This window comes from Lutzomyia longipalpis, chromosome 3 (assembly GCF_024334085.1).
Source record: "Lutzomyia longipalpis isolate SR_M1_2022 chromosome 3, ASM2433408v1".
Classification (NCBI taxonomy): domain Eukaryota; kingdom Metazoa; phylum Arthropoda; class Insecta; order Diptera; family Psychodidae; genus Lutzomyia; species Lutzomyia longipalpis.
This window is the reverse complement of record NC_074709.1, coordinates 6,543,202-6,566,621: the sequence shown is the minus strand read 5'-3', so window position 1 is coordinate 6,566,621 and position 23,420 is coordinate 6,543,202. Positions and strand designations below refer to the sequence as shown.

The following is a 23,420-nucleotide window of genomic DNA, read 5'->3' as shown; positions in this document are numbered from 1 at the left end:
CCTTAATCCCACTAAAAGTGATTTCATTTGCGGTTTCCCTTTTTCTTCACCTCTAAAACCTTCATGTGGTGTGTAAATAAACCTTAAGCCGTACGAAGGATTTAGTTATCACAGTTAGGAAAAAAAAACAAATGATAGACAAATAGACGACTGTAGCAGAAAAATTCGCCTTTCTGAAGATAACGAAAAAAATGGCAAATTGTTGATTTTGTGTTTGGCATTGCAGAAAATAGAGACCCCACATATAGCTGCTTGTTGGCCCTAATGCATCGGAAGAACTTATGATGGGAAAAGTAAGGGAGGGAAAAAGAGAAAAACTCTTCACAGGATTGAAATTATATATAGGTATGTAGTATATATATTTATTGTATAACATATCGTTCCAAAATACAAGAGTTTAAATTCGTCGAGACGGAATCGTGCTTGTCGTAGTTTTCTTGCTCTACGATATTTTCTCATTTCCTGTTTACATCTTTTGCTCAGCAGAGCTTCGCTTCCACCACACTGACACTTATTTTGTCGGTTTTTAGCTTCGCTGATCGTCTTGGAAGATCTCTCGCGGGGCATTTTGACAGTCGCGCACACACTCACGATCAAAGTCGTGATCGCTGAGGTTGGGAGTTGTTCGTCTTTTTTATTTCTCTCCTTCGTCTTTAAGCTATATGTTGGTTTGTTGTATTTATCCTCCTGCTGTGTATGCCTCCCATTTGGCGACACAATCATTTTATTGAATCCACTCCTCGCATGGTTATTTTACAACAGAGAGGTGTATTAATTAGCAATTACCGAGTCAGATCACGATCGTATGCGGAGATGATCTCACAATTCACTGTCAAGCCAAATGAGATGGAATTAGCGAGGTAGAGGCATATAATGCACTTCTGCAGACGAGTTCTGTCACGGCTTAAGATGTTTTCTTGCATTGTGCACCGAGTAGGTATACCCCAAGTACTTGATGAGATTTATACCAGCCGGCCATGTATTCCAGTGGCGAACCCAGGAGGGACTTTGTTGAACGTTAAAACATCCCTTTCTAAAATGGATAATAAAGTTTTTTTTAAAAACTTCTATCCGTTTTTAGGAGAATCAGTTAGGTTCTAAGATTTTTCGGTTTAACAGTTTAAGATTTTGAAAAATATCGTCAACTTCTTAAATAAATTTTTAAAGAATTTTACGAAACGATTTTGATAAAACAAAACTCGTGGAAATTAATTTAGGAAACAGAAGGTAAAGATTATTCAGAAAATTATATTTTTTCAAATTAAATTTTTATTCTTTGAGTTATTCTTGGGCTGAAATACGAACTTACTCAAGAATTGTCATTCTTAAAAATTGACATTGAATTCTATTGTAAATTCTAAAAAAAAGTAGCAATAAATTGGTTAAAACCAGAAACCCGTTTTTTTTTCAAAAGCATTTTTATAATTTAAGAAATAAACGTTTTTTGAAAAGAAAAACTTTAAATGTATTTTTGGATGATTTTAGTTTCAATCAATTTCTGTTTTATCTTCTTAAATTTTGAGTTAGATGTTCTTTTGGGTATCAATATAGTTCTAAAATTTATTTGAGGGTGATTTCTTGTGTCGTGGAATTGTTGATTAAAGAAAATAATAAAAGCAGTCACACAAGAAAGAAAATTTAAAACTTTTAATAAATTGGGTGATAACATAGTCAGGTAGTTTTTGGTGTTTTAGGAAAAAATTCCTTCCGATTGCGTCAGCCAAGGGACGGTAGGTCAACCCAAACACATCCTTTCAATTTTAGGGCCAAAGCTTTCGACGCTTCTGTGCGTCTTCCTCAGTGGCTGGAATTTTTATTAAACATTTCTTATAATTTTTCATCAATTTACAAAATTTCATTTCTTTCAATTTTTCAAAATTTCCTAACTCACTCAATTGTGTCTTTGTTTGGGAATCGTCAATCGTCTGATATTGGTGATCATGTGGTTTTTTATGCAGGAGAATTCTATTTAAGGGAAGAAAAAGGATAACTGACTACCTTGCTAACTATGGAAGCAATATTTTCCTTGATTTTACCTCTTTTTTCAACAATTTTCTTTCACTTATCTATAACTGACTTTTCTTTGCAACTATCTGAGGCATAACTGAATTAATTATTTAAAATATAGGGGAGGGGACTATCCTAGAAACATTGAGATAACACATATGTGGCATAGTGGCATAGCGGTTTCCTTCATGTTTCATGCAGCAATGCTGCATAAGCAATGTTTATATCCGCGCATTCCTCACGTCTGTTTACAATCCGGGAGAGATTCTTCTTGATGTGAGCTGCCTCCAAAATCAATCTTTTCCTGTGATTCCTGTGTTGATCAATGATCTTTGTTGCTTTTAGGTCAAATTCATGTCCAGTAGCAGCCACATGGATGCACAGTGAGGATGCCCTGGAGTTTCTCATGGGAGGACCCACATCACTTTTGTGTCCACTGAGCCGATTTTTCAACATCTGGGACGTAGTCCCAATGTACCGTTTCTGGCAATCCTTACAAGGAATACTGTACAGTGTACACCACATCGCACCTCCTGTCCATTGGAACCGGCTCCTTTACGTGGGAGAAGAATTCTGCGACTTTTCGTGGGGGCTTGAATGCAACCCTTATCCCTGTGGCGCGCATGATCTTTCGCTGAAGCTTCTCAGAGACTCCCCTGATGTAGGTAAGAGTGTGAAAGAACTCCATCTGGTCAGCCAGCGCAACAGTACCACGAGTATCCGGTCGCCCCCCTTGTCTCATCAATCTCTCAATCACGCCCTCCGGGAAATCGTTTTTGCGGAGGATATTCGCCACTTGATTATCAGCATTCTCATGCGGATTAGTGGTGAGCATTCTGGATCTCCTAATCAGGTTCCGGGCAACGTTAACGATGGTATAGCGAGGATGTCTACTATTGTAATTGAGTAATCTCTGAGATGAGCTGGGTTTTGTGTACCATGAAGTACTGAGTTTGTTTTCTCTATCTCTGTGAATGTTGAGATCTAAATATGGCAATTTTCCCTCTTGTTCCAGCTCTATCGTGAACTTTATCCTGTCATGGATGCTCCCAAACGCCTCGGTGAGGAGATGCTTGTCTTCAGAATGCACTGCAATGAGTAAATCGTCCACGTATTTGATGACAAAGTCAATCCTTAGTGGAGACATCTCAAGAACGTCATTCAAGACTTTCTGCATAATGATATCCGCAGCAATGGGTCCCAGGGGAGAGCCCATAGCTACTCCATCCAATTGCCTGAAGATTCTTCCATCAAAGACGAAATAACCAGCATCTATACAGAAGTCCAGGATCTTCATGACATCACTTTTCTCCAGCGTGGTACTCTCCTCAATTTCGACGTATCTCCTCTCTACCGTCCCTTGGCTGACGCAATCGGAAGGAATTTTTTCCTAAAACACCAAAAACTTAAAACATCCCGTCAGTTTCCACTGGAATAGTCAGGTAGTCTTAATATTTTTTAAGTTTTCCTGAGAAAGTATTAAGATTTCTTATGAAAAACATAAAATTTTAAACGAATCGTAAGCTTTCAAGAAAAGTTATCAAAAAATATGCAACTTGTTCGATTCAGCCTGATTTAGAAGATCTTAAATTTCGCTTAAGAAAAATTAAAAAAAATTCTTTCAAGAAATCTTCAAAATTCCCTAAGAAAACAACATTCTTATGAAGACTTAAGTCTTTTTTTTTAAGAATTCTCAAGCTTGTCTGACTAGTGAAAAAATCCTGCATTCGCCCCTGATGTATTCAGTGGTATTTAATGCAACAATGTATTATTTTTTTTTATATAAGAAATTGCATTTTATTGTTCTCTTTTACCCATTTAATTTGGGTTGTTGTGTGTAGATTGTGAAACACCAAGGGTGTAATTAAATGCGCAATACTTGAGACATTATTATACGTTCCCCATGAGCTTCCTGGCACCTGGATTAACTCATTATAGCAAAGAAAAATCGTCAGTTTGCAACAGGAAATGTCGCATTAAGATCTTTTCCATTGATACGATTTTTTGTTATTTCTAAGATTACAAGAGAACGTTTGGCAGGACAATATCCTTAGACAACCTTAATTAGTTTTTGGCTTAACCCTGTCGGGTCATTTGGGTCATATACTGACCTAAAAGTGAAACGTTTTATTATTTCGATTTTAAATTGATTTTAATTGATTTTTTAAGTTTAAATGTTCTATGCTGACGAGACAGGGTTAAGCTAGGACCAAGGTATTATTCAAAGTTTTTTTTTTTAAATTTAGAATTAAATTCTTAAAGCTAGAACTATTTTTTCTTAAACTAGGCCTAATTTATTTTAATTTGAGACTTGAAAGCTTCACGACAGTTTAAGTCGTTTTAAGTTAGTTTGAGCTAAGTTCAGATGAAAAATCTTACCAGATCCATTAAAATTCTTTACATAATCTTCCTGGAATTTTGAAATTCCGGAAATCTACAAAACATATCATGCGCTCTAGGATCTAGCTGTAATGGGCTGAGAGCAATGAATAGATTTTAATGATTTTAGTAATTCCATTGAAGTGAAGCTTTTTTATGCTCTCAGCGAATGTCGTCTGGTGAGGCAACTCTAGATTGAGGATTTCCTCCAAAACAGCTCACTTATGTGCTTCCTCCCATGGTTGATGTCTTAAGTAATCTCTCTCCAGTAGGCATGAGGTCGTGCAACGGAAATCGATAAGAGGGGGCTTCATCGAGTAATTCAACAATCTCCCGTCTGTTTGTCCATCGATTTCCGGATGGAAACATTATTATGTGTATTACATACATATTGCCAAACGGAAACGGATAGAAGTTTAGAGCGCTTGTGGTCTAGATCTGCTAAATACTTTTCCTCCAACACATTGTCATAAAATTCTCTGTATTATATGTATATATTTTTCAGTCTCTCTATAGTATTATATATAGAGAGAGACTTTCATACATATTTCACATCTTTCGCCTTATCACGGAGTTAGTGGAGTCACACAATGCACATATATGGTGGAAAACTTGAGGTGCGAGAGAGATGGATTTATGGGTTTATGATGGGGTACAAGGGAGATAGGGAGATAAACCCAAGCATTTGTACCCGTATCGTTTGAGTGAGATAGAAAGAGAATGGAATTATGTATTTTTGTGGAGAAATGAAAAAAAAAGAGCATAGTCTATGTATAAAAGCAATCTATTTGAACTTAACCAATAAAATATAACCAATAAAAAAGTTTACAATAAAAATAAAATGATGCTGTGGAGGAAAAGTGTTGATTCTGTGTGAGTGGGAAGCGGTGTGGTGGCATCCTGCTCCCACTTTTGACATGGAGCTGACTGGCGAACGCCGAGCGCGCGATGTTGTGAGAATGGACGAGTCCATCTCACGGTGCCTTCGAAGATCTTGCAGGGGAGGCCGGGTTCACGTGAAGCGATCTTTCAAGGAATAATCACATCTCACACTGTTTGATCGTCTCTCCTGCTCGCACCCACGTGATCTCCGTATGCGCCATCTCTATCGCAGCAATGGATGCCAGGGCAATACGCGGGAAGATCGGGGAGGTAGACAAGAAATAAAAAAAAAACGACACACTCGCCACTTCCGGTCATTCATGCTAAAACGTACAGTGTGAGTGAGAAGTCACACATGGGGGCAAGGGAGATGGCATTAGTGAAGCATTTTCACCTTGATAACTTTCTTGGGGCACAGATAAAAATCTCTTTTGAATTTTTTTTCTGCTCCTCACCACAGAACGCGATCATCCTAAAGCATCTCCTCCAGTCTCGTATACAGCACCGCTTATAGAGTCCAAATGCCTAATTTCCTCTGAGATTGTGCAGATTATCTCTTCCTCTTCCATCTCACTCACACCCCCGGGGTTCTGTCAATGATAAGCTAATGAACTGATTTGTAGAAGCTTTTTTTTCTCGCCGTATCAATCTCCTACATGTCCATATTTTTATGTAGGTATCTAATACCTATATATGACGGCTTTCATATATATAATTATTCTTTTATTTACAAAAAGAAAAAAAAAATGTTAAAACATTTTTTCCGATACATAACAATAAAATTAAATGTTCAAAATTTGTTGGAAAATATTGGAAAAATAATTTTCATAAAATTAATTATGTACCTAAAATATATAATATTACATATGTTTGTATTGCCTAGATTATATACATTATATATAATAATGCCGTAAAAATTATTTTTCCAATATTTCCCAACAAATTTTTTTCATTTAATTTTGCTGGTATTTATTGAAGAAAAATATGTTTCCACATTTTTTTTTCTTATTGAAAACGACTGCATATTTTTTTCCTATCATGTAGTCTATCTCATTCACACCGTCTGAATTAAAAGTAGATCGTGCGAGGCATATCTATATACGTTGTCTAATGATGAAATTTTTGATTAAAACGCTCATTCATGCGGCATCTCTGTCGCACACGAATGAATGGGGACTGTGTATGATATTTTTCCACATAATGTGTGGATTTTTATTGCTTGTATACCGCGGGAGTAAATAGACTTTTTTTTATCGGAAGAAGGGGCCTGATAAGTTTTCTATTAGTTACCCGCCTGCATGTATGAGGGGGGCATACAGTACGGGTGCTCCATTTGGATTTACATGCAAAGTTAAAATGATGATTGTGAAGCTAACGCCCTATGTTGCCTTCATTATGAGTTAGAAGGCTTGGAAGAAGTTGAGGATTTTTTATGAATAAGTCTTACTTTGTTAAGTCCTGATCCTAACTCCTGTTCAGGTGTCTTGCTAAGGCTTCCTGTTGAGGCTTCCTGTTAAGGCTTCCGGTTTAGGCTTCTTACTTAGGCTTCCTGCTAAGTCCAATCTGACGATTAAACTGTCTTTACAAGAAGAAACTTAATCAAGGATCAACGCCTTTTTCTTTTAGAACTCTATCAGAAGGACATTAATTCCACACTGATGAGAATACTCGCGATCCCCGCAATGTTTTATGCTACGTGAACACAGAATAAGAATCTAACTGTTCGCCATGGTACCGTGCTGTGAGCAAAGGCAACATAGATGTGTGCGAGATCTTTCATAATAATGGGTTCTCATGTGGTGTGTGGAAACAGGGCACTTTTTGGCCGGAAGTAGAAATTACAACTTCAACCCAACAGTTGGGTAAATCATCGTCTCAGCCGTTTATGGTTTTTGCAATGAACACCACCGCATAGATCTTCACCCCTAATAACATCCCCCATGCAGGGTTTTTCCTCATTCACATGAGGGTTGTGTGCCTGTGACGAATTATGCTTTTTGTGAATGAATGAAAAACAAGACAGGAGTGCGAGGGCACGTTTACCTAGAATGAAGCCTCATCATCTGCCGTGCGATCATTTGCATGATTTATTCTATTTGGCACACAAGCAACTTGCGGGTTGTGCTTGCATCAGCAAACAGGCCGGATATGATCGAATCGTCCACATATGTCGGAAGTTGAAGATCCGGTCAGGAAGAGGCGAATGAATGTACACATTGTATGAATTGTAATTGGAGTCTGTCACATGGGTCGCTTAGCTTCCTTTCATGTCGCTAAGCTGCTTGTTTTTTTCGCATGTGTCTCCTACAGCCATTTTTTTCCTATGAAGGCTATGGACGCACTAGGATTGAAGCGCACTAGGATAGAAGCGCGGGAATATGTAGAATGCAGATGGAACATTATCCTTTCGGCAAAAGTGTCCACATTGGATCGCCACGTGGCCATTTGGTGTGTTCCTAAAACATATGCATCCGACGCCATACATTCCCGCCCGTCTTGCCGCACCACTCTCGCCAACATATCAATAAACTAATTTTATGCTCTCGCATGTTTCATGAATAGTGAGCATTCATGGCACGTTCATGAACATTCGTCCCTTACTCCGGACCGTCCCACTGCTACATCCGTCCGTCTCACTAATTTTTCAACAAACCCACACACACACCCTTGCAGCATATATATACCTATATATGCTATATATATATAGCCTATATATATAGTCCTAGAAAGAGAGGCAAAATAAAGTCGATCACAGTGCGGAAGACAGAGTAGGCATGATCGCTCTGGGGATCGCTGTGATTTTTCGTTGATGAAGCTTCCCAATGTAACGGATTGGAGTCACCTTTTTCGATACCTTACATGAAAATTCATCTTATGGATCAGGTGAGGTGAACCGTGTGGTGGGGAAGTTTTATTCACGATCGAAGCGAGATTTTTTTTGTCATCGATGATCGAAGAAGGAGAAACGTGGCCAAACATTAATCTCTCGAAGGTGTTGGCATCTCGCTCTTGCCTGAATTTGTACTCTTCTTGGAGCAACTCTGCTGCTGCTAAACGTTCAAGCGGTTCAAGCGATCGCGGCGATCTTAGCTTACGTCCGTTGACGATCGTGCACACATACACATGTTCAACGTCTTCGGCTACATTCGTACCATCTCGCTCGTGTTGCGTATGAGCCAGAGTGAGATGGAGCGATGGAAAAGACGCGAAGAAAAAAAAACGGAATCGCCTCTCCCTATAAAATACTCCATTCATTATGGCTGCTTCATTCATAAAAACCTTCAAGCCACTAGAGGGGCTTTTTATCGAATCTCATGCATATGTATGTGTATGCGGAGTGGTTTTGGGTGTATGTGTAAAGGGGTTTATGTATGATGTTGTATTTGGAGTTGGTATATATGCATTATACTGGGGCACCGCCTCTCCTCCCACTGCGCATGCCGACCCCCTCTCATAAGAAAAATCCATCTCCTCTTACGCACACATGTGCAACCTACCACCACACGTAGGTATCAAACTGTGTCGGGTAGTGCCGAATAGAGCATTTATCAGTCGTTTGAGGAATTTCTACTGAGACGGACCGCACTACCGCAGTGTTCCGTGATTACTTTTCCTCACACTTAATTTGTGGTGGCAAACTGCTTGGGCTCTGAAAAGGAAGCGTGGCATAGTTGAAGGAACGTAAATTACGTTTAACGTTTTTTTTATTTTTTATTTCTGGAAAAAGAATATTCATCTTAAAACCCAAAACCCCTTGAACTGTGTTTGTGCTTTGAAAAAGAAGAAGAAAAAAAACGGAAAATCTTCAAAAACATTTTCCCTCGAAACTGTGACCTTTTTGGTGGTGAAAATAAAGTTTAAAGAAAAAAAGAAAGAAGTGTATTGGAAAGTGAAAAGATCTTTTCGGTTAATAAAACGGAAAGGCCGTAAAGTGAAATAAGGAGCTGATTTTTCTTTTGAGTTTTGAAGAAACTTGTGGAAGGAACGTTGTGAAGCAAAAGTTGCCCAATTGCGACTTTGACCACCTTGTTGCAGTACATTTCTCCCAACTATTGGAGATCACTGTAGTGCATTTGGGAAGGTGATGTGTGAGCAAGATTCGTTGTGGTGAAGATTGTGGAAAAAACGTCCACAGCTGTACTCCAAAACGATCATACCGAGACAGCGACTAACGACCTAGGAGGTGTACCTAAAGAAAAATAAAAGTTATTAGTTTTTCTTTTTTTTTTTTTTAAATTTTCTCCTGAAGTGCAGCAACTACAGAATTGTAGTTTGCAAAACCGATTTTCGAATAAAAGAGAGTAAAAATCGAATAAATAAAATTGTACGAATAGTGTTTAACAAAACCGGTGGTGAAGAGAAATTGTCTTAATGTAGAAGTTTTTGAAGAAACAAGTAAAAAGAAAAGTTTTTTTCTCATAAAAAAGGAAAATTTATATAAAAGTTGTGTTTTTTCATTAAAAATTTGAATGAAAAAGTGCTTGTAGTGTACCATGCGGTAGAAAGAAAATGGTGTGTTGCCACCCTATGGCCAAACATTGGATTATTATTGGATACATTACTGCACTATACTGCGCTGTGGATTACCAGTTATTGCACCTAATTGCTTTTCAACACAAATGTAAGTTTTTCCTTCGTATTGCTGAAAAAAAAGTGAATTGAGAAACCCCTCTGGGTTGGGAATGGGCTTTACATACATTTATTTCTTTACTTCATCTTTTTACTTCACTATTGGCCGCTCCTACAAACGGCCTCTGAAATCGCGTGTCCGTCTCTCTGTGTGGAATTTTTCACAGTGATGTGCAGAAGAAAAGAAATTTCTCAGAAGAGTCGGAGGAGGTTTATACATAATATATGTTCAGTATTATGTGGAAGAAACTGACAGAGAAAAGATTCCAATAAAAAAAAAAACGTTTTCATGCTCACATTTGCACACAGTTGCAGTTTTGTCCAGAGGAATGGCACACATGTCTACATAAGTCCAGGAGAACACGTTGAAAGTTCAAAAAATAATGAAAAAAAAATGGACAGAGCACCATTTAAGCTGTACGATCGCAATAATATTGTGAGCGCGCTCTTTAAAAAATAAGAACACGCAGAGCGTGAAGATCGGTCCGCGCAGGAGAATGTGCGAGAGATGTTTGGGAGGAACGGAGCAGAAGTATGTTGAAGTAAAAAAAAAACTTAAAGAAAAGAAGCATAAAAAAGACGAAACGGCCTTGTGTTCTTACAAAATCGCCCGGTTATTTTTTCATTCGGGCGCGCTGTTTTCTTTCAATAAATACATTTGTACATTAACCAAGTGGAATTGTATACATGGCGCCTATATACACAAATTAATTAAAGAACGGTTAACGCAATAAATAAAATCAACCAAGAGAGCCCATTCATTCATGAAAATATAAAATATATGTATAATACGTAAGGAGATATACTTTCATATATAATCTGCCACCACAATCTCATGAAAAAAAAATTATTGGGATTTGTTTTTTGACGATTGCCAAAGCTTATAGGTAGTTCGCCTTACGTGGCTATCCGTGTGCATTTTGGGCATACCACAAGAGGTGTGTATAATATTCACACTGTGATCCAACAAATTGGAAAATCAAGCAAAAACTTGCTAATTATGTAACAACAGCCACCACTTGCCGTACACAACTAACACTCATTTTTTTTTGCGCCGCAGGAACAAATCAAACGTTTCATGGCAGCATTTCCAGACAATTCCGCGATGATTTTATAGGTTAGGAATGCGCGTTGTATTCATCTTAAATTAAATCATCTTTTGATTTAATATCTTGGCTTATTTTTTAAAATGAAATTCATTTCAAAATGTTTATGAATTATGTGAAAAAAGCGATTTTTGAATTGAAATTCTTTTGTACATTAAACCGTTTATTTAAATTATGGGTGGAATTCACTACTCAGTAGGGCTTAAAAATTTAAGTCAGTTCTTAAATCGGTTTTACTGTTTTAAGTCAGTTTTTATAAGACCTATTTAAAAATTCTAAGTCAAACTTTAAAAAAAAGCTGACTTAGAACCTTAAGACTCTTAACGTTTTAAGTCAGTTTTTTTTTAAAGTCTTACTTAGAATTTTTAAGTCGGTCTTGTAAAAACTGACTTAAAACCGTAAAACCGATTTAAGAACCGACTTAAATTTTTAAGCTCGACTGAGTTGTGAATTCCACCCTATAATTAATCTTTTAATTTCAATTCCTTGGTTTCATTTTTTCTTTATGAAAAACACTCGAAAAAATCTAAAAATTTGGCCTTATTCAGCGACCAAGAAATCCTTAAAATCTTTTAAATTTGTACGGATATTTCAAGATTAAAATCTTGAAATTTCAGTACAAAATTCAAAGATTCAAGAGTTTCTTAATCGCTGAATATGGCCCATTGATCATAAATTTCAATTAAAATCTTGACTTGGATGTTAGGTTCTTTTATTTTTAATTCATGCAATCCTTTTGTTGATTCCATGGGCGTAACTAGGGAGGGTGGGTTTTGGTCTCTAAACACTCCCTAAAAATTTTGACAGTTTAATGATTTTTTCAAGAAGTTTAAAAAAAGTAATTTTTAGACTTAAATGTGTTAAAAAAAGGAGGAATATTTAACCCTTGGAGGATTTTGCTGGCCATGGTTGAAAAGTAAAGTCTATTTAACCTATCATGATGAATTCTACATCTATATATGTATGTAGGGAAGCCCAATTACTTCAATTTCATCAAAAGAAAACTTGGAAAAATATTTTCCTTTTGAGATAAAATTGAAATTATAGTTTGAGGTTAGAAATATCAGATCCTCCAAGGGTTAAACGAATTTAAAAGATCCAAAATATCATTGAAGAAAGAAAAGTCAAACATTAGAAAATAAACGTTTTTGAAGATTCTTAGGCTGTTTTCTGGAACGAAAATATTTTTTTTTTAATTCTATGCTTAAGTTTATCGAAAAATGAAAAGTTTTCAAAATCTAGCGGGTCAGCGTATGACCCAAAATTGTCGTCAAAGGGTTAAGGAATGAAGTAGAATGATCTTAAAGCTTTTAAAAGTTTTTAAAATTAAATGCCAGAGAGCATTAAAACATTTTCTAACAGTGTAATCAGACTAAAGAATAATAAGAAAATAATTTTTCTTATTTATAACATAAAACACATCATGAATTTTACACACAAAACAAGAAATCTCAATGAAAAATGGAAAAACCACAACTTGTGATCTTTTTATGAATCTCCTCTCGCTCGGTTAGTTAATTGAAAAATAGTGAAAATATTCATGAATGAATACGACACAGTTTATTGCGTTGGCATGTCCCCACTATTGACAATAAATTGATTGAGAAAAAAATTCCATCTCCATTTATGAGCATGCTTTGTAATTTTTCTGTGTTGCTGTCTTGAACGTCGAAATGTTGATTAACTCATGCGGGTATTTCTGGGCGGGGTGTGGGGTATTGAGGGGGCTGCACGATTTTTTTCCTCATTGCATTTAAATCACCTCAATGGAATTTTTTTTGTACACTCTGTGTGACTTTTTAGTGAAATAAAATGTGGTGAAGTGTTGTGCGGGAATGGAAAGGAGTTTTTGGGTAAATTCTGACAGATAATTTCCTGTCAAAAAGAAGTGCTGTCAAAGCTGTCAAAGGGGGTTCTGTCAAAAATAAATTCTGTCAAATCGCTGTCAAATATGCGTCCTTTCAAAATTGTCTCAAAATGAAAATTCCGTTAAAGGGAAATGTAGTTGAAAGAAAAAAGATGAATGGGAAGGTATATTGTCATCAGTTGACGTCACACTGATGACTTCTCGCGCAGGAGAAGTGCTGCGTAATCCGGTGTCAGGCAAAAGGTGCTGAGTGAGACACACGCGCAATGCACTTTGGTCCCGCGATATATGTATGTATGTAGTAAAGAGAGAGAGTGAGAGAGGGTCAAAAGAAAATTATGTGTGTGGGCATTTTGCGAGACAGGAAGATGAAATGGGCAAAAAGTGCCCACGTGTTATGTAAGCATTACACAAATTTTCCTTAACTTTGCCACACTTGCAGTTTCATTCATAAGCCCCAACGGCTCCGGGGCCATTGAACTCATTCATGAGGCACGTAATGTGCTAAAAAAAAAAGTCTCTACCAAGGAGACAAGACAAGAAACTAAAAGAAAGAATGTCCAAATGATAATGTCTCCAGCCAGGGTGGGCTCAAGAAAGAAAGAAAAAAACAAACGGAAAAGGGATTAAGTTGAGTCGATGCCAAAAGATCTCAAATGAGGCGAAATTCTTATCAGTTCGGATCGCAAATGGGTTTTGCTAAGAAGTGAGGTGAGGGGGAAAGGGAAAAGGTGGTCTTAAGTACGTCATCGTTAGAAGAGGAAGTCTCTCGTAAATTGGCTTCTTTCCCGAATGACAATGACTTTCTTGAGATATTTTTCAACACAAAAGTCACATTAAGACAGTCCCCGTCGTGCCCCTCGATTGACGTGCGGTGCGCCTCCTCTATGGGTGCGCGATGTTGAAATCACAGTCGGATGTTAGCAATTACGTGTGTACAGTGTTTCGGTTCCCAGAGATCTCTCCAACATTATGGGCACCATCCGGTGAAAACTGTGAGAGCCCCATTTTTCCCGCATTTCTCCTAATGAGACACTTAACACATTTTCCTTTTCCAATAGGTAATTCAAAGGAAATTATTCAATTATTTCCCCTGATTTCCTGGAGGGTTGAAGCCAACAAAGAGAAAATTCATTCATTGAGACGCATATGGGTTAAAATTCATTGTGAATGAATTTTTTTTCTTCCAGGTAAATGAGCGTGTCGATCAAAAGAAATTCCCAAGGAGAGGGGCAAATGAGATTTACTCAATGTCTGTGAATTTCTCAATTAACATCCCCTCCACGAAATGTTACCTACTCGTAAAAAAAATTACACATAATAGTGTTCCATTCACGAGAAATCTTTTGCGGGTCATTTTCTACATTGTGCAGGAAGTGTGCAATTTCCTCTCCAAATGAGATGCAATTAAATGTTCCCATGCTGTGGCAACTCGGTCGATATGCTTCCTCTTGAAATGTGTCGGGAATTGTGCTGGGAGTGATTGGGATCAGAATGCTGGCTGAGTGATTGAGACTAACATGATTTTTCTTTTTTGGACACTTTACAAGGAAAATTAACTCACGACTTGGAAGATCTTTTAACTCTTGAAAAGATTAGCATTGTTGTCTTGAAATTAGGTCAAGGTTAATGAGGTTTATGATTAAAAATCTAATTTAAGTATTAAATGTTGTTTGATATTATTTTTATTAAATGATTTTCTTAACAAATTATTTATTATTTATTATTTATTTAGAACAAACAATCAATGCTGCATAGAGAACTCTAGGAAGAATTCTAGAAAAATGTATTTAGAATTTTTTATTAGTTAGTTTTGAGAGCAAATTTCAGGCTATTTTTTTTGTTAATAAATTCATTCATTTTAGCAATGAATTCTTGAAATATTTTTTTGTCAGTAAATCTATCTTTTAAAATTTTTAGTAATTGTTATTGCCGTTAAAGAATACTGTCAAATCTACAGAAAGGAGTTCATGCACAGTCCATGTAAAAACTTCCTCTTGTAGAGAATAAAAATTCATTGAAAAATCGACAGAGAAACTTTCTAATTTTCATTGGGATCACATAGAAAAATCCAAATATAAAGATTACCAAAAAAAAATGCGGAACATTACGTCGCCATTTGCAGTTTTTGTCCCTCTAAAAAATGTTAAAAATCTTTTTTGTAGACTTCACCCGCGTTTTCCGCGGAGTTTTTCATTTGCATAATTAATAAAAATGTTAATTTTCTTGTAAAAAATGTTTATTATTAATTTGAAAAAGAAAAAAAATCGTTCAGATTAATGTAAAAAAATCTTTTTTAGTTCTTGACTAATTCATCAAATATAACATTTGAAAGTTTTATAGTACTGGTTATTGCTGTCAAATTTAAGAACGTTGTTAAGTTGACAGAAATTTTACATAAAAAATTCTTGATTCTTGTCACTGCTGTCAAATTGACAAAAATTTCACATCAATGTCAAATACGAATCTTTTCTCAAAGTTCTTGATTAATTTAACAAATCTTACCTTTAAAAATTTATTCGTAATTTATTTAATGTCAGAAAAAATCCCTCAATGTTCTAAATTAATTATGGCTACTTTGTTCTGGATCATGATTAAATATTTGTTAAAGATTCTTACCTCTTCCTAATATATTTCATTGATTTTGAAAAAGAAAAAAAAAAGATTCAAAGATAAGACAAATAAAATGACATTGATTAAATATGCAAATGTCGTTTTTTCTTCTCTCTGGTAATTTCCGTTAAGAATTTTCATATTTTGCATAAAGAAATACGAATAATTTAATTCTTGATTGGATTTGAAGGAATATTTAAAGCAATTTTTACTTATATCGAAAATATCTTTAAAAAAAATGAGCTGTAAAGCCGTGAGAAGAAGCTCCGTGCCCCGGAAAAGAGATTAAAAAACCATAAAAGTGGCAAAATTGGCATCTCGCGTGGCCCGAAAAATCACACGGAGAATTGTGAAAAAAGGTGACATTTGGTTGAAAAATTTCAACATGGCTCTGCTATTAAATTTTCATTTCAAACGGATGTCTCTCAGCGATCACCTCACCATAATACAATTCCACAGAGAAGATGAAAAAATCGTATAAAAACCACTTTGAAGAACTTTTCATCGCGATAGATTCTCACAGGCTCAATGTGCGAAAGCAAAATCAATTTTGGGGTGATCCATCGATGCTTTTTCGCATAATTCTCTCAAGAATTCTAGGCAGGGAAGAAAAAAAATCATACACATAGGCAATGTACAGAGACTCCTCTTTTTTTTTCCTGATCTACACTCTGCGAAAAGAGCTTTTCGCGCACCACAGTGTGTGTTTGAATTTTCTTTTTGGTTTTTTTTCTCTAAAGCTCTAAAAATATCTCCCCAAATAAAATACGATCAAATGACGTCAAATTGAGCATTAGGAGGCAACTTTTGCTTAAAGGTAAAATTGCTTGTTTTCTCTCTCTGTGAAAACTGCGAGGAAAATATAATCACAGAAATACCCGCGAGCGCGCGAAAAATTCCTCGAATTTCTGTTTTCTTCAAATCCAAGTGAAAAAAAAATTTTCGAGAGATTTTCAAACAATTATAACAGAAAAAATGTCTGGTGGGGAAAATTCACAATAAAAACGAAATACTTTCCACGGGGGGACCCCGCATGGCCTAACATCGTGAATCTTGCGCGCGTGAATGTCTGTCAATGGGAAGATGAATGTGAATCTGGCGAGAAGACCACGTGAGATGAAATACAATGAAATTAGTTTTTCAGGGAGGAGGTCTCGAGCTGTGAGGAATTTCTTTGACACAGTGGTGCCAAAAAAAATGAATCAGTGAAAAACAAACAAGGTGTTTGCTAATTGAAAGCAAATATCAGTAGATTTCCACCACATTGGAGCTTTTTTATTTTATTTTGAAAGAAAAAATTTCAAATTGATTCTAAAAATCTTCTAAATAATCTCTGTGAAATATAATTTGAAAAAGAAAAATGTTTTTCTGAAAGAAAAGCTCTCTGATTGGTCTATTAGTTCTCCCTACGTCACGACCTACTGGAGCCTCGGTGCAAGGTTAATTTAAAGAGATTTTTGAAGGACATACACTGCAAAAAAAAATTCTGGGCGCATTTTTTTTTTGACTTCCCACTCAACCTTTTTCTCTCACAGACATCTCTGAAAGCGTCTTGTTTATCTCAAAGAAAATTCAATGTTGATCCACTGTGGTCAACACTGAGAGTTTACTGTGAGGAAGTTTGGCTGCGATTTTGCTTGTCTCTGCCGCCCCCTCTTTTTGCTTGATCCCATTTCGGTGTGCCTAATTTTAGCACAAAACAGCCATTCGCAAAATTCAATGAGATATTCCGCGAAAAATCCCCCAACGCTGCATTTCCATCGCGCTCAGTGAAGAATTATGAGGTGCAGGAAAAGTCTGCGTGCTGCAGCGTCTGGGGAGGATGCTGTACCCACCTCCTCTCACCAAGAGAATCCTCATTGCATTCGGGCAGTTGCATTGGGAAGAGGAGTTTATGCTATATCGCTGTATACATAGCTCCTTGTTTTTACTTTTGGATCGTCGCTTTGGCGAATGAAGAAATTTATTATTAGCACCCATTTTCATTCACAAGAAAACATGGTTCAAAATTCACGTTGACGCCGTTTCTATTCATGCCCACACGCGCATGTGGATGTGACTTTTAGCTGCTTTGCGAGAGTATTTAAATTTTCTTTTTTTCTTTTGAGAAAAAGACTTTTCACTAAAGGAAGTTTTAGGACACACAGTCTGTAGCAAAAAAGAAAGAAAGCTCTAAGCTTCACATAATTTCCGTATAAAACTGAATTTTTGGATGGATTTTCTTGCAAAAAAGCAAAAATTCACAATCACACGAGGTCAAAAGGGAGCTCTATATATCGCGCACAATTGTACATAGACGAGAGATTTTTCAACTCTTTTTTTCCCCGCAAAAATGACTTTGCACGCTATCTCCCCGTCGTGACTCCGAGGTGACTTAATTTTCAATCTATCCACACACAAGCTTTCTGTCTCACTTTTTTTTTACCCATCAGTCGCGCATCTATGTTGTTGTTGGTACACAAGAGAGCCTTCTTTTTGACTCTTTTTCTCAATGAAATGCATGACGTCAAGTGAGAAACGAAAAAGCTTTTCGGGGGATTTATGCGTGAACGCCTCAATGTGTGTGTGTTGGCATAAACATAATTTAATGATAGTGAATTTTATAGCGAGGCTCTTTCGCAATCGGAAGACTAATTTCCGGTGCTGTGAGTTTATCGCAATTTATATAAAATATTCCTTTCTGCCTGTCTCGTTACACCACCAAACTCAACCATATTTACCACACAACGAAGCTCGTTTTTTCTTTGACCCAGCACTGAGATTGGAAAAATAAATAGAGAAAAATTCCTTAAAGCAGCTGCATAGGTAATTTTGGTTCTCTACTTTACTATATTTTCAAAAATTAATGCGTAAGAGCTTTGTCAATTCGTGAAAAAAATCAATTATTTATGTGAAATAGTGTCATTGTGATTGCAGTGGGGATATGTAGTACAGCTGTTTCACAGAACAACTATTTTTTGTTAACCCACATAAGGACATTTTGCAATACTAATTTAAAACATTTTGAGACTATTTTTTAACGTTTTTTTTTTAATAGAGTTTTTTTTCGTAAGACAGCTTCTTGAAAATAAAGTTTGTTAACCTATTAAGGATCAGCCCCCAATTTTCTAAGCAACAACTGATGATGTTTCATGAATTTTCCTGGATAAGATTCTTTTCTGAATCTGATTGGGCGTGACTTTTTATACTCAAAAGTTATTCTAGATTCTCATTCAGTCACCCAAAAAGATAAATTGGAAAAATAATCGATTTTTGGGCAATTGCAGAACTTTTTTTTACTTTTCTGAATGAGTTTTTTGTCCGGACATTTAAATTTCGGAAGAGAAATTGTGAAAAATTGTTTAAGATCCTAAATATTTTTGCAATGAAATATTATTTTGTATGCTACTAAATCTCTGAATAGACAAAAAATGGGAATTATCTCTTCCAGGATATCAGTTAAAGGGTCAAAATACTTGGTATGAATTACAAATCGGAAAAATTATACAAAAATAGTTCTGAGATTTAGGAAAAATATTCTCTTTAACTAATTAAAAAGATTTACAAAATTATAAAAGGATCTAGAGGGGTGAGAGCTAATAGGATAATCGTAGAACATGAAGAAAGATCCGTCAGAAGTTTAAATACAGTAAAAAGATTTTAAGTTTTGACGAAAAAATAACTTTTTTAACGTAATTTCTTTAACATTTCTGAAAACAATTGAAGAGAATCAATTTAATTAACTTAAGAAGTTAAAAAAGGACGTCTTCCTGATCAATAAGGAATATTTTTCTGACCAAAAGCAAAATTTTCTGATCAAAATATTTGATCCTTAACTTCCTTTAATGAAATATTGTTCAAACCATTTTCTTGTGAAAATGTAGTTGTGGATTTGAAAGTAGCTTTATTGGATTCTTCTTAATGAAAATTAAATAAATCGAATCATTATTTTATGAATGAGAAATAAAAATTGATCACAAAACTAAAAAAATTTGACTCAAATATTCACCTTTGGGGCTGCACAGAAACAAAAGGATGTTCTACATATCCCCACTGTATTTTACCCTATTTTCTTATTCACAAAAAAAATATGCAAAAGGGGTTAAATGTGAAATCTTTTTTGCGAAACCCCTCTTGCCTTTTATTTTCTCTCAGTGTTTAGCATTCGCTGTCGATGGCATTGGATAGAGAGAGAATATGAATGAAGACAGCACAAATGCCACACCCTGTGTATTCATTTAATTTTTGATTCACATTTTAACAATGTTTTCACCACATACACACTACATAAAAACGGATGTACAATAGTGGTGTGACCCCTGAAGGCCATTTAATACCATTTAAATACACATTCCTCTCGTGACGTCACCTTTTCTTCACACCACGAGCGGAAAATTTACTTTCATCTCCATTTTTTTTCTCTCTAAATTTTCTATTCGGAAAATTCTAATTCCTTTGCATATGGAGGGGAGCGGGCAATTTCTAACATAATTCGTGGTTGTTTTTTTCAATGAGAAAAAAAAATCTCGCGTATTACTTAACGCATTATCAATGCGGAAATGTATCGATAAATATCACTATCTGTGAATAAATAGACACAGTGCGAAAAAACAGAAAATTCTTCTCGGTTTTTTTTTGGCGGGAGCACAGTGGGGCGATGGTGTGGAAAAGGAAATTGAAAAGACACTGTTTAAATAGTGAGAAAATATAAGAAATATATATTTAATATTGGCACTCACTGTTCGTCCTCTTCACATGTGACCATATAGATTAGAATGCCACGAGATTAGCGAAGCGTGTAAATTTTACTGTACGAATTCTCAATGTTGTTTACTCCAAGAAAAATAACATGGATGGAACAGTATAAAGCGAAAGAACGGTAAGTAAAACTTACGAGCTGTGATTCTTTCTTTGTCAGTGAAATGTGAAATTTACGGAAAATTGGGGATAGGTAAATTTTGAGGAAGGCTTTCTCGCGCACCGAATCACAGCCAACGCTTAGAAATTTTGTGAAAAGCCTTAATCGTGGGCGTTGGCTGTGATTCGGTACGCGAGAAAGCCTTCCTCAAAATTTACCTATCCCCAATTTTCCGTAAATTTCACATTTCACTGACAAAGAAAGAATCACAGCTCGTAAGTTTTACTTACCGTTCTTTCGCTTTATACTGTTCCATCCATGTTATATTTATTATTTATCTTTGCAGTTTTTATATATTTATCTTTGCATTTTTATATGTATATATATAATGTATATATCTATGCATTTATATATATTTTATTTTATTTTATATGTGTATATATAAAACTTATGCAACTCAAGATATGACATGTAAACTTTAAAACGCGATATCTCCGGAACGGCTACATAGATTTTCTTCATTTTTGGCGTGGTGATAGATAATATAGTCAACTATAACATATCAAAATATGAAGCAATTCTATAAAGCGGTGCTCGAGATATTCATCGAAAACTCATCGAAAATTTTGCTTTCGATTTTAGCGCCTCTTGCGGTCACTTTTGAAACTTGTAATGTTCTAGAGAGTTGTAGGGCTCGTTAATATCTTTCATTTGAGCCCAAGTTGATCAAAATCGGTCAAGCCGTTCTCGAGTTATGGTCGATTTTCGATGAAAAATTGTGGCGGCCATATTGACTAAACGGCTTGACCGATTTTCAAAAATGAGGTATCGTTGGAAAGGTCTTGATGGCCCCTATAACATATCAAAATTTCAGACCTCTAGCTATAATAGGGGCTGAGATATAAGCAAAACAAAATTTGGGGGTTATTCAAAATGGCGGACGCGGGGGTGGGGGGTTGGATTTGACCTCATAATCGGATGTCTTCCACCTGATATATGAACTTTGCCGTTGACCGCAAGTCTCTATCTATCACCGTTCTCTCGCAATTTAGCGTTATACTCCGGCCGGCCGGCCGGCCGGCCGGAAAAATTTTTGGCGCCACCATTTTTTGGAATGTAGGGACCCTAATTCGTGCTTATCCCAAGTTTGAGCCCGATCTGACGACTTTGCATTTTTGAGTGTACACAGAAGCTGTGCTTCTTTGAAGAAAGAATCACAGCTAAAAGCGACAGAATTGACGTAATTTATTCAAAATTATCATTTTGGGTTCGATTCTGCCAAAAATCTTTTATATTGTTTTCTTACAATTCGAGAGTTATAAACTTTTTGGTATTGTATGAAAAATATTTAAAATATTTTCAATTTCTTTCATTTTTAAAAAAGATAGTTAAGGAAAAATGTTGGTTTGTCCAATATTTATTCAGATTTCTAACCTAACATATTTACCATTATATTCAATGGAGTTGAATGGGACAGAAAATCAAAATTGTACTGAATTAATGTGAATATGTTAGGTTAGAAATCCATGTAAATATTGGACAAACCAATACTAAATCAGGAATCATTAACGGGTTTTCTGAAAGATTTCTGGAATAGAAAATCTTTTAATTTTTCTTTTTCTTCTAAAGTGACTTAAAAACTTTAACTGTCAAAATCTTACAATAACTTTTAAGATGTAAGCAAAAGAAATCACAGAAACAACCGCATTCTGTTATTTTTTATTATTCAGAATTTCTCCTAACTTCCATTCTCTAGTTGTTCTAACAAAAGAACATATTTAGCGAGATTATCTGTAAGATTTTCACAGATGGGTGTTTTTTAATCGTTGTATTGTCGTTCTAGAAAAGTAAAATAAAGAATTTGTTATTCAGGAAAATGGTCATAAAGATCTCTGAAGAGGCCTGGAAAAGTAATTTTCCTTCTAAAAAACGGTAAAAAGTAGAAACAAAATGTAAAAATCCTATAAGATTTTTCCCGGAATACCAAAAATCTTATAACTGAAGAATTGTAAGAAAAGAAAAGATTTTTGTCAGAATCTACCCCTATCTTAATATTTTTTCTTTTGGATTTGAAATTTCAATATCTTTCTAATTTTTTTTCTTCACAAATCTTTTTTTTTTCTCAGAATTATTTCTTGAAAATTCATTTCAGTTATAAAATAATAAAATAATTCATTTCAAGCATTTCAAACATAAAAATGCAATGAAAACTACTTAAAAAAAACCCCTTACTAGGTCACACGGTGAACCCATTGACTTGCTCAAATCTATAAACTCTCCGGGTGCCCAATTAGACGCGTAAATCTCGAGTGTAGACGACCTTGGTTGGGGAAAAAGTGTGACACTGTGCTAATCAAATTTGGCCATCAAATATTCCGCGCCAATATTTAGTCGATGACATTTCACCGCATTTGGTGAATTTCTTTTATTTTTTGTAAAGTTATTTTTACACTTATGAGTAGTTATAGTGAAGTAAAATCCAGTTCTTTACTTCTTATCTGAATTGTTTTAAAAATTACATCTTTAAGTAACTTGAGGTGTCTTCAATTCCTTCTTTTTGCTATTTTATTTTTTTTTTTTTGGAAGAAAAATCACATTTTCCTTTTAATCTTAACATTTTGTGATGGAATGAGGTGGAATTGTGGTTTTCGGAGAGAAAGAATGATTCCTCTTGGTTGTGGTGGTTATAAAACCACTAGGGATATGTACAAGGGCACGTTACATTTTGTCCTGAACGAATAGGGATCATTTTTTTCAGGATATTTTCTTTAAAATCTATGATAAGGTTGGGCCTATTATTAGAACCTAAGTTTAACTGGAAATGTTTTTAACAATATTTAATTTAGCCCTTTTTATTCATGATCGTATCAAATATTACAATTTTTTGTGAAAATTTCATTTCAATTTTTTTTTTATATTTCTTTAATACATTTCCTGTGAAATTCTCATAATTTAGTATATAAAATCGTATTATATCGTAAAATAAATTCCCCTGAAATGACGAACCCCATTTGTTCTGGACAAAATGTGATGGGCCCTTGTTAGTTTTTTTGTTTGTTGAAAGTCTCCATTGAATGTGCGAGATGTAACCACAGCAAAG

The 23,420-nt window shown here is 35.4% G+C and overlaps 2 protein-coding genes across 3 annotated transcripts in view; one reads left to right on the top strand and one right to left on the bottom strand.

Moving 5' to 3' along the window:
• Positions 1 to 23,420, top strand: part of LOC129791670 (protein sprouty) — a 46,111-nt gene that overhangs the window by 9,634 nt on the left and 13,057 nt on the right. The window contains exon 1 of one of the 2 annotated variants that reach the window (XM_055829943.1): positions 6,940 to 9,889. The exons of the other annotated variant lie outside the window; for it this stretch is intronic. The gene's annotated coding sequence lies outside the window, so the exon portion shown is untranslated. Of the gene's footprint in view, positions 1 to 6,939; positions 9,890 to 23,420 lie in introns of those variants that run through there. 2 annotated transcript variants of the gene reach the window in all.
• LOC129791684 (uncharacterized) lies at positions 1,707 to 3,420 on the bottom strand. The gene is made up of 2 exons (XM_055829966.1): positions 1,892 to 3,420; positions 1,707 to 1,804 (listed from the first exon to the last, which is right to left on the bottom strand). Exon 1 carries the CDS (start codon positions 3,302 to 3,304, stop codon positions 2,501 to 2,503), a length of 804 nt encoding a protein of 267 aa, XP_055685941.1. The 5' UTR covers positions 3,305 to 3,420; the 3' UTR covers positions 1,707 to 1,804; positions 1,892 to 2,500.